The sequence below is a fragment of the Thermobia domestica genome, chromosome 2 (genome assembly GCF_964235325.1).
Source record: "Thermobia domestica chromosome 2, izTheDome1.hap1.1, whole genome shotgun sequence".
Classification (NCBI taxonomy): Eukaryota; Metazoa; Arthropoda; class Insecta; order Zygentoma; family Lepismatidae; genus Thermobia; species Thermobia domestica.
This window is the reverse complement of record NC_137455.1, coordinates 330,851,320-330,863,847: the sequence shown is the minus strand read 5'-3', so window position 1 is coordinate 330,863,847 and position 12,528 is coordinate 330,851,320. Positions and strand designations below refer to the sequence as shown.

The 12,528-nt window shown below is 35.6% G+C and overlaps 1 protein-coding gene across 3 annotated transcripts in view; it reads left to right on the top strand.

Moving 5' to 3' along the window:
• Positions 1 to 12,528, top strand: part of Gpdh1 (Glycerol-3-phosphate dehydrogenase 1) — a 168,748-nt gene that overhangs the window by 105,848 nt on the left and 50,372 nt on the right. For all 3 annotated transcript variants that reach the window (XM_081749107.1, XM_081749109.1, XM_081749108.1), the window contains exons 5-7: positions 3,743 to 3,855; positions 6,133 to 6,363; positions 11,475 to 11,581. In XM_081749107.1, coding sequence (XP_081605233.1) covers positions 3,743 to 3,855; positions 6,133 to 6,363; positions 11,475 to 11,581 — 451 coding nt within the window. The remainder of the gene's footprint in view (positions 1 to 3,742; positions 3,856 to 6,132; positions 6,364 to 11,474; positions 11,582 to 12,528) is intronic.

Sequence of the window (12,528 nt, the reverse complement as noted above, 5' to 3'; positions counted from 1 at the left end):
CGTACCTCCTTGTTGGCCAGTGTCAACTCATGTGACACCCATGAGTCCAAATTTTTCATGTTATTAGAGCTGGTGAACAACAGTAGTATGGTGTATATACTCTGTGCGTACTTATTTTAAATTTTGATAGGGAAATTAGCTATCAAAAAATTTGCATATCAAAATTGAAATTATATATTATTTATAACCTAATATTATTAACATTACGTCAGTTAAGAATGTTATTCATGTAAATTAGAGTATTAAAGCCAACATTATTCATATTATAAGCGCCGAACATATTAGTTTCATTGGGAAGATATTGGAAGGATTCGCAAAAACAACGGATTTTTTTTTTCTTTGAAAATTTCAAAATCATCTTTCAGCTCTTAGCCAAACTCTTAGCCTCCAGCGAAATACTCCAGGACAGCAGAGAGGAGAGTATAACTGTTTCCATCTAAACACAGCACTCAGAACCAGAGATGGTATTATTTGAAAGCTACCTATGATAGGACAATGCTACTACTTCAACTCCTAGGTGATTAACTACAAGTTAGATACACTTGTATACAGGGCCAAGAAGACGAAAACATTTCTTTTGTATTTTAGTAACATTCAAGTGTTATTTTTCTGGGAACAATAACTTGCGATATCCTTTGCTGATGACGTTTTATCTCACCTTCTTCCTCTTGCTGCGCTACCCCTCTGGACGGACCTATACTAGCCATAGGCGTAGTGATACAAAATTTGAAAACGTGAGTTGACTGAGTTGTTTATTAAATTTAATCAAACTGCAAAGGTTCTTCGATGCATTGAAATATCAATTATGTTTCCTCAGAACGGTATGTCCCATGTCCGAACGTCTTATATCCCGTAATTGTACTATTTAAAAGTACTATTTACAGTTCTTGAGTCCACTCGAGCGATGTTCGTCTGCAAAATGGATGACATCCCTCTTTCGTCTATGCACCAATATTTTTGAATAGTATAGTACTCTCCACATGACAATGTAAATAGCTTTTATACTATAATTCTTTTGCTAAATATATTTTGTAAATGTTATAATATTTAAACAGTAACTATAATACATGTCTAAGCAGGGATGAGTGTAAATAAGTTGAAATTTGTATTGTATTTACATCCCTTGTGATTGTTTTCTGCTGGGCGACCTCCCTGTTTTTTCGCAGAGGTGTCAGCACCTGTCAAGCTTGTCATTTGTGGGGTGGAGAAGTTGAGAGTTTTTAATTATGTTTTTTCTTTTAATGTCGTATGTGTATTATATAGTATTGTTAGTGTGTAAAAAGATATCAGTTTGTTCAGAACAGATGCAAGAATGATGTGGAAGTTCAGAACTCAAAAAGGAAGTCATGTAAACAAGATATTAACATTCAAAGTCATGATCTCATTTTAGAAAGCCGAAATTATTGTCAGGGCAAAACCGTTGGCCCGTAAAGAAAACTGCACACGGAAAGGGAGTCTACCGTTTTGGAGCTCCTAGCAGCTGAAGAACTACGGTTGACAGAGAGGTCAGAGGACACTTTGGTCCGAGATCCGGAACTACAACAGTGAAACCCGTACTGCTCTTAGTAAATTTTTATAATACTCATATAAGGTAAGCTCAGTGGTTCGAATACGGGATTGAGTTAGTCGATGTATTAAACATAACTAGTGGATATTATACTAGTTTCATTTAGTTTATCGTGAAATGGTCAGGGGTGTTCGTGATACACCAAACTACTACTATCGAACTACAGTATCCAATGGTACACGTTTATAAGGACAATTCCTGTCTCTATTTAATAAGTGATGCTGTTCAGTGCAACGGAGAGACAAATTGGTGAACAGTACTTTTTAAACTTTCTCTCGAACAATGTTGGAACTAACCACAATGAGTCTTTTTCTTTTTAACTTTTGAAGCCGTCCAACACAGGAAATGTTCGTTCATAAGTGTTGTGGATTCTACTGTATAATTTTGTGGGACTTGTGTACCACGCATCGCATACAGTGATAATGTGTGATTAGTCTATGTCATGCCCACTGTAAATCCACTACCAGAACTTTCCTACAGCTTAGCAGTTGTTTTTCTAAGTGTTACGTCATTGAGGAGGATGTGTATTAGCTAATATTCAAGAAACCTTCCTGATCGGAAGCAGGGAGTGCATGCACGAAACGGAAGAGTGCACGTCATAAGAAGACGCCGCCTAGAAGAGGACACCGTACTCCAACAGGACAATTCATCGTGATAATAACTTAAGTGTGGCCACAGACATTTTCACTTCGAGTAACAACAACGTTATATCAATTTTTTTTTTCTTTCCTTCTTGCATAAAGAAGTGTACAGTGCTGTGAGTTATTTGTGAATAGTTTTTTTTAAATAAAATTAAACAAATCGCACCTAATCTGGAATTCTTTTATTCCTGGAGGCAATTCTGATGTCATGGTATGTTGATACGAAGAGGGGTGAGTACAAATGTGTATACAGTGTACTATGAATGTCTTCTATTTCAGGCAGATGTCGGTCGATGGTTTCAAGGCAGATGACTGCAAATATTACTACCTTGTAAAACGAGTAATCTGTTGGCTGCCTTTAACTTCGTTCCCCATAGTAGGTGGATAGGCTACTATACTCGTAGCCTATGAATCACACCGTTAAAGTCCCTCAAGGTAGGCAACATGAACTATGAGCCTATGTAAATCTTTAAATCTTTTTTTTTTTGTTTTTTTTTTGTTTGTTTGTTTGTTTGTTGAATAGCTTTAGCATAGATTTACATAGGGACTATTTTGATTATTATCAATTTGAAATTTTCTTTGAAGAGTCTCAAGTTTTTTTTATTTTAGTCTCTACCGCAATTATTCATTATCATAGTTCATGGGACCCACGAAGACAGATGGTATTTCAAGTTCTGAAAGAAGACTACTGTCAGAAGCAGAGAGGGAGACCTTATGGTCTATATCAATTAGTGGTGGTTCAAGGTGACTTCTTGTATTCTGAAAATTGCACATTCTCAAAATACAAGCAAGCATCTCTAGAGAGTTGTTTCCTCTCTCTCTCTCTCCCACACTTATACAATTGGCTCCCATGCAGGGGCGTACCCTCTCTCTCACCATATACAATGGTACAAACACTTTTCCGTAGGTCCACCTACCGGTGTTCGTGAGATCATCCGAACATGTTGACCAGTGCCCACGAGGCTCATTTTGTAATGCTGTCACCTGAACTAAATTTGACGAAGCAATGGCAAATGGTGCTTCATTCGCCATTCCATGTATCTGGGGCTGGAAACTGAAACATTATACACAGTTTAAAATTGTAAAGTAATATCACTCCTAGTTGTATGTTCTCCATGATGCACTTCCATGCGACCCTGTTCAACAACGTACTATCTCCTGTGTGTCTGTGTGCCCCAGCATGTTTGTTGAAGGTGCGCACAGTTCGTGACGTTAAACGCTTGACCTTAGTCCATCCTTGTGTTGTATTGCTGAGATGAGTTTCCCACCAGACATCAAAGTGTTCATTTCGTTCGCACCAGCCTAATATTTTTTGAAAATAGTATGAGTTTGTTCTCAAATGAACATGCACATGTGTATTTGTATTTGCTATTTCGATTACTGCTCTCGTTGGAGATAAGAGGTAAGAAGAATGGAAAATAGTAATAGAGTAATTTCATTCTTGAGCACATACTCAGTTTGTAAGGAAATAGTAGTAGAAATTTTATTCCTGAGCACATACTTTGTATATTCTCAAAGCGTTTCTTTCTTTAAGGGTGTCGAGACAAGGTGCTGGGTCCTATATTTCAAGATCTCATCCAGACTGACTATTTTCGTGTGGTAGTAGTGGATGATGTGGAAGCTGTGGAAATGTGTGGTGCACTTAAGGTAGAGTTCTTGAACTTTGTGAGGTTCACTGTAGTTGCTTCAAGTTGTACTAACAATACAAAACTCAGGAAAATGTGTTAATTTCATTTTTGTTATAGTAAGGTTTAGCAGCTGTTCGTTTTCGTATTTTTGAGATCTCACTTGACCCTATGAACGTCTGTGGACGTATTAAAAAAATCAGTAAGTTTTAACTATCTTTTTACATATTTTGCCGAAAGATTAATTATGGCTGCAACTTCAAGAAGATCACAAAGAGGCGCTCTCGAGTTATCCACTTTATTTAAAATTAAATTGAACTCCTTTGCAGGAACCCCTATAGACTTATGCTAACTAGCCCATGATTTAATTTATGTGGAATGAAAAGTAATACTATATTCTATCTGTTATGTTTCCTTTATAGCTCCGCTTAACTTTTCCACCACTTCTTTAGCATAGGCTATCAATTTAAATGTCTTATAGCGCACCAGAATTGGATATCTGCATGTACAATTGGTTGTCCCAATAACTTCAAATTGGATACAAATATTTGAAGACACACATCAGAAAATAAGAGAAACCGATATTCTGTAAACACTAGACTATATGTGTAAATCCAATGAATTTTAAAGAAAAATAACAGATAAATAATTGAACATGGGTGTACAGCTTACAATTGCGGCGCGCTACCCACTGTGCCTCATGAACTTTATCAAAGTTTTCTAAAATACATAGACGTCCGGGTTCCAACGTAAGATATAGGTCCACGTCTCATATAATCTTGGTGGTTAAAAAATGGACGCTAAACTTCAGCTAACCAACCAAGGAAGTATCAACCGAAGAGTGAAAAATGTGTCGCTGGCCTGAGGAACAGCTTGGATTTTAGAATCGTAGTGATTAGTGCAGTATCACTGTAATCCGGTTTGATCTCGGATCTAATCGTTCTTTTTAATCTTTAAATTACGAGTAAAAGACATATATGTACACACACACATTTCGCTGCTTAAGAAGAACATACTTTATTCACTCAAATTGTACTTAAATAAATTCTTTTACCTAAGGATTTTAAGAAAATAATTTGTAGGTAGGTTTCCATGTCCTGAGCAACCGTTAAAACTGATCATTATTTGCCTCGATTGTGACAATGCAGAAGCGATTTCAGACCTACCCGCAAACACCGCGTGCGTGGGTTTTCTCGGGGTTCTCCCGTTTCCTCCCACTTTCTTCATTCCACCATTTCATTCATTATTCATAATCACCGTCTCCTTTAGCCTAACCGGCATAACCGTGGGACGTTAAACTCAGATTTCATTTCATTTTCAGTCCTACCCGTTTATCCAGAGTGTTGGTGACCGATACTACACATACTTAAAGGTTTGAAATAGATTGAACTCGTAAAAGCAAGGTGACCAGACGTCCCGTTTTAGTCGGGACAGTCCCTTTCTTCCACCGTTGTCCCGTTTTTGTCTGATTCTCAAATGGGACGCCTAAATGTCCCGTTTTTAAGCAAAATGACCCAGGTGTCAAGTAATTATTATTCAAAATATAAATGGTCAACGCAAATTCTACACTCTTCGTACCAACACTCATTGAAAAAGTTCAGCCGTGTCTGGAACTTCTGAATGTTCAAATGGGAATTGAGTGTTCTGTGCTTCAAGTGGAAATTGAGTTGGAATTCTGAGTGTTCAAGTAGTTAAAAGTATTGTTGGGCTGTACTTAAGTAGAAACGGTGTGTTATCATTCTTACTTGTATATTTTGTAAATTGAAAACACTGCTTAGTCCCAAAATGCAATGTGGAAGTCCGATATATATATATATAAACCCCCCCCTCCCCGGTCGCCGATTCGTATGCGACCCGTTTTTGACAGTAAAAGTTCTGGTCACCTTGCGTAAAAGTGGTAAATATTAACTGAAAATACACTCGAAAATTTATCTTATATATAAGAAAATATTACTTTTCTTGCAAATTAATTACGGCAAAAAGAAGTTCTAGAAAATTGTCCTACTTAAATCAGACTTAATGTTGAAATGCTAAGTGCATATGTAGATCCTTTTCCACTGGTTTAGTGGCTAGAGAGTTTCATATTAGTGTGAAAAAGTATGTTTCACATTGAAAATCTTCAATGTTTGCGGTTTACTTGTGTTCTGTTTTATGTTTCGGCTAATTTTAGGCAGAACAGTCATTCTTAGATTTCTTTTAACATACCGCTTTTTATAAGCATTGATCTTCCGGTTTCTTATAAGTAGTTGAGATAAACGATGTTTTTGTATCTGTGAATGTTTTCTATTTTGTTTTCCAGAATATAGTAGCGTGTGGAGCTGGGTTTGTAGATGGTATGGGCAGTGGAGATAATACTAAAGCTGCTGTGATCCGTTTAGGTTTGATGGAGATGATAAAGTTTGGTCAAGTATTTTATCCAGGGACAAAGCTTAGCACCTTCTTTGAAAGCTGCGGCGTAGCGGATCTTATCACATCATGTTATGGTGGCAGAAACAGGAGAGTTTCAGAAGCATTCGTGAAATCTAAAAAGGTAAAAGTCGATTGATCGAACATTCGGTAACTAATGAATTAAAAACGAAAAAAAAAAAAAAATGGAATTCAAATATATTGTGTAATTTGTTAGAAGTACAATAGATTACGGGTACTATATTTGTTGTTATGAGTATTTTCAACTTAATTAAATTTTCATGATTAAAGCAACAGTTATAGTATTAAATTTTAATTAAACTGTATATATGTATACATAATATTACTTAACAGGGAAGGAAGGCATGTGTTATATATATATATATATATATATATATATATATATATATATATATATATATATATATAATATAACTTCTGCCTTCTTTCCCCGTTATTTTCTTTTAAATTTACACCTATTTTCAGTTTTTGCTATCAGAAAGAGCTCTTTTATACGAATTTTACAAACTACATGCAGATTATTTGAGTGTTAATTTTCATAGTCAGTTTAAGTGAAGTAAAGTCCATTGTGTTCATCAGTTCACAATCTTTCATGATTCGAAAAATTAGTTTAATTTTACATTGCTAACGGAAACTAATTTACGCTAATTTTCATGCAACTACTGGGGTCATTTCATAAATAATGCACTTTTTTTGGGAGGGAAGGGAGACTTACACGTTTATTGTTTGAAGAGGATTTATTTACAGGTCTTCAGTATAATCTCCCTGCTTGGGAATGACAGAATCCCATCGTCCGGGTAGCCTCTGTATTCCATCAAGGACCTCATCTTTGTGAAACGTTCGAATGGTTCGGCAGAAAGCTCTTCCAGACGTGGAAGCCGACGTCACACATACGTTGTTTCAACTTTGGAACAGGTCGTAGTCCGGTGGACTCATGTCCGGACTGTAGGGAGCATGAGGTAACATTTCCAGACCGTATTTGCGAAGTTTTTGATGCACAGCAATAGTAGTGTGCGAGCGAGCGTTGTCGTGCAGAATCAGTAGACAGCCCTGAGCAACTGCGGTCAGGTTCTATGCATTTTTCTGCGCAGTTTCAGCAGGCATTCAGAATAATACGTTGCTGTGACACACATTTTGCATGGAACTCTGTCCATTATGATATTTCTTGATGATTGTAAGCAAAAACCATCATTTGCTTAACTTTTATTGAGTTCGGCGGCACTTTTTTGGTCTTCGAGAAGACGGAACTCTCCACTCGTTGGATTGTGATTTGAACGTCGTCTCAAAGTCTCTAATCCACATTTCATCAATAGCAACAGTGCTATGCAGAAAGTCTTCACTTTCAACGTTGAATCTTTGTTTCATCACTATTACATTTGTCTGCATCTGTTCAGCAGTCAAGAAATGAGGAACCCATCGGGCAGAATTTTTTCGTTTCTATAAATCACTTATCAGAATTCGGTATATCGACACAAATGGAATCCCTATGATGTCAAAGTTCCTCACTGTCACACGGCGATCTTGTTAAAGTACATCTGCCACAAGAAGCACACATTCATCGGTTGATGATTTCGACCTTCCTGCTCTTGCATCATTCTTTATGCTCACACGACCACTACGGAAACAAGTAGCTCAACGAGAAACTACTACGGTAAGGCACTGTAAATTTCTGTGGGAGTTTCCCACGTAAAGTTTCAATCTTTATGTGCGACCTCTGATCTTCAATAGACACTTTACCTGAGACACCTGCCGCCTCAATTTCCAACACTTGCCACAGCTACACTGTATTCACTAGAGAGCGCACAAGCACACTTCCTGCTGTCTCAAGACCTCAGCTTCAATTGACTCAAGACTTCAGCTTTACCTCGATTGCATCATCCACTCCGCAGTGTTGCCACAGTGTGCTATTTATGAAATGACCCTCGTATATTACGAATTAAACCAATTTTTCTTTGTGCATATCCAAGGAAATCCCTTTTCATTGGATAGTGATAATAATGTATTTATTGTCAAAATTACTATTCCATTTTAATATTTATGGGAACTATCGAGTGAAGTCGAGAGAAAAGTGGTCAAGGGGCGACACGGATATTCTTGGATAAAATTAGCAGTGACGGTTGGCACCCATCATGTCATTGGTCATGGGAACTAAAAGAGTAAGGAAACGGAATGAGCGAGTACAAGGAACTATATACAGGGTGTATCAAAAGTCCGGAATCATAGACCAGCTTCGTGTATGAGTAAAGATATGAAAAAGTGAAGAAAAAAAGTTGTTTTGGAAATAGGTGATGGTCAGTCAAAACGGTGGATTTTTACAATCACACTAGCTGTTTGGGCTCCACGTTGGTAAGGCGCCCTATATTAAATGGAAAAGCAACGCTTCATTCTCAGCGGACTGTTCGAACGGAACGTAAATGCGCTCAAAAATGACACGAGGAACATGCACATTGTTGTGTGAAGGAAGCTAAAACACCTGACTCTGTTCCCCAGGAATGCCCTATTATTGTTTGGTAATGGCCCAAGAGAACAAACATCCTTCTTGACTGGCAACGTTGCATTTTCATGTAACATAGGGTGCCTTACCAGTGTGGAGCACAAACGACTGGTATGACTGGAAAAAATTCCAACATTTTAGAATGAAAAACACCTATTTCTGACAATTTACTTCTCTTTTAATTTTTTTGTATCTTGATACATAACGAAGTTGGCCTATGGCCCTGGACGTTTGATACATCTTGTATATCGATTACATCTAGCAATGTGTTTATCGAAGAATTAAAAGAAATATACACATCACATAAACCCACAAATTTAATGAAAGTAATCTCAAACGAGAAACAAGTGTTAGAAATGTTTCTCGTAAGAATGGCTATTCATTCAGCTTTAAATACAAATCTTAGAAGTTTCCATAAAAATTGGAAAAATACTATTCTTTCATACATCAAAATAGCCTGAAAACAAATGAATTAAAAAAAAAAAAAGTCATTTTAAAATGTCCAAAGGTATATTTAAAAAATAAAAATCATATATGAAACTACATTCACCAGTCTTTTCGTATATATTATTATTTCTTTGCCCGTATCTTATTTATATTTTCCTTAGTCTTATCCTCTTTTATCCTCAATGACGCTAACAGTTTAGACACCAAAATATTTCAGTGTTAAAGTAATATATATATATATTTTACTTTAGTAGGAGAGTAATTTGGAATAACTGTAGCTTATTTAATTTTTATTGACTCTTAGCTTTTAACGTACAGTGCATTAGAATTTAGTTTGCGAGTTCGATTTCTGTGCACTTAAGTTTTAAAGAGTTTGGTGTATCAAAACTACTTGATATATTTACAATGTCCATCCGTGAAATGGTAATGATTGAGAAATACTTGATCAATCATTACCAAATTTAAGGTCAAAAGTTAGGAATCATGTTAGTTTTTGGACCGATATTCAAACCGGAAGTGGTAGAAATTAACTTGTTTTAACGTTGATCGAGAGCAAGAGCGGTTATAGAGAGAGACGGTTTTACTGCACTCTATTAATCGTTCCAAAAATACAGTAACTTCCTAGTAAAAACGGAAACGGTGCTCCACTATAATTTCCGGTTTCAATGTAGATATACAAAGAACAAACGGTTATATATAAGCAGTTGTTTGGAATCGATTTAGCGTTCTAAGAATAGATACTATCTTCTATCTTAACCCTCTAATCAAGCCGAAAGTGGCAGAATTTTTTCCACTTCCGGTTTTAACATTGATTTCGATAGAAGAAAACCGTACTAGATAGCGAGAAACTATTTTCTGCAATCGATTAAGCGTCCCAAGAGTATATTGCATCTCTACTTTGATGTCTCTACTAAAACCGGAAGTGGCAGAAATCTGCCATTTTCTGGTTTTAACATTGATCATTATAGAGTACAAATGATACCAGAGAGCGAGAAATTGTTTTCTGGAGTCGATTAACTATCCCAAAAACATATTCCATTTCTCTAATCTCTCTACTAATACCAGAAGTAGTATAACTCTACTACCACTTTCGCATTCAGTAATAGTTGAGAAAAATCACACTGAAAAAAAAAAACAACCACGTCGTGTACACGCGACACTACTACTACTTGTTTTACACGTACATTAGTATCAGGTTTAAAAACAGAGATTAAAGTGAATTTAGTGGTAGAACACTTAACTTACCTGGGATGCGTAAGTTTGGTTCGATCCCCGGCTAAGTAAGTTTGTGGTGGACAACGTCGTGACCGTGGGTTTTCTCGGGTATTTTAGTTTCCTTCCACATTGTCATTCCATCGATTCTCCTATAATCATTCACTTGCCTTAATCATCCGTCTTGCTTAGCCTAAAGAGCATAAATGTGGGACGTTAAACTGAAAGATTTCATTTCATTTCAAAGATTTTTACAATGAATTTAAGAAAGACGCACTCAATCTATAATTGCTTTCGTATTCATATCAAATATTTAGTTTATTTGAAAATTAAAAACAGCTTTTGGACAATTAGTTATTTTCATTTTTATTTTTATAGTTGTTTATAGTTCAGTTTTAATTACTTGAAGACAGTGTGAAAAATACTGCTCAAGAAACTTGGAGTTCTCCATTTGAAGTTGGGCTTCACAACAGGCTGTATGTATGTTCATAGAATCATTCTTTTGTCTTCTGTGGTGTTGAGACAACAAAAGCATAACCAGCGCTTATAGCGTGATATAAAACAGGGAATAGTTTAGAAATATCAGTTATGAATGTTTAATTTCGAAACAATACTTCCGAATTATCTCGAAAGTTAGTGTAAGGTCATGAGTAACTATTTCCTAGAGTTTCATGGAATGTTTATTTTTGGTTGACATCTTAAAAGTAATTTAATGTTATTCAGTAGCTAACCATAAGTATAAATTTACTTCTGCAGATAAATTTAATTTCCTAACTGATCGAATGAGTCTCTTTTCGTGCATTGAAGATGTACGCACGTGGAAGAACTTGATAATTGACTAGGATATGTAGAATAATGGGAAGTTTGCTTTAGTATTTCATCTACTGACTGCAGGCTTCGCCAAGAGGAGTATTTGAACAAATAAATTTAGATCCTAATTACTAATATCCTGGGTTTTTCAAATTAATAAATTTCTAATCCAAATACTCCTTTAGCAAAGCTTACAATCAATGTATATACGAGCCACGAAAAGGTTTTTATCATTGAAATAATTATTTCAGACAATTAAAGAATTAGAAGCTGAAATGTTAAATGGACAAAAACTTCAGGGACCAATCACAGCTGAGGAAGTGAACCACATGCTCAAAGCGAAAGGAATGGAAAGTAGGTAAGTGACTTATAAGTAGTGTCTTGGGTCTGATGTTAACATCACTCGATGATGGAAGCTCTATAGGCTGTAGCGTCATCTATAGCGTAGAACATAATTATTGCAAGACGAATTAAATATATAATGGAAGAAAAGACAGAAAAAAATTAAATGTTTTTCTCTTGTTCTTGAATTTTACTTATAACTATGTATATTTCGATTATACTATAAAAGTTAAAGAAAGATAATAGGATAAATGATTACTTTTGGGTAACTGGATCGTATTAAATAACAAGGCTGCAAACTGGTCAGTAAAGTCTGTATTTTTGGCAAAGTCAGTATTTTGGGAGTATTTAAAAATAAGTCAGTATTTCAGACTCTTTGGAAGATTAAACGGAAAGAAGTTCAATTATTAAGCAACAGTTTAAATATTTCGTGTGATCTAAGCCCAATGACGAAACATAACAATAATTAAGGACTTGTTTAGGTGCAGCACCACTTAAACGATAAAGTGGCCCAAAAGACTTGCATCATACTGCTTCCATGAACATATTATATAAATAGTTATTGTAATTATTTGTAATGATAAAACTAGCCACGAATATATGACTGTCATACCTTCAATAGCTGCAAATAATATCACAAATTATTACACAAATAATGCAATAATCACAGCAGCGTAATTTCATTTGGTTTGAATATCATTTGCAGCTACATGACATTTCTTTACCCACATTTCGTAATACTTACCATCATATATTTGGATTAACAAAAAAAAAAAAAAAAAAAAAAAAAAATCTGTGAATACGTATGAATGATTACCTATGTGAATTCCTTTGAATAGCCATATGGTACTGGTGCTAAATCACACACACTAAACAAACACGAAATGTACAACTAAAAACATCAGAAAAATATTAAATGAAATACTGTTTTCACTATCTTGCCTCATTCCTTCCTACTTCATC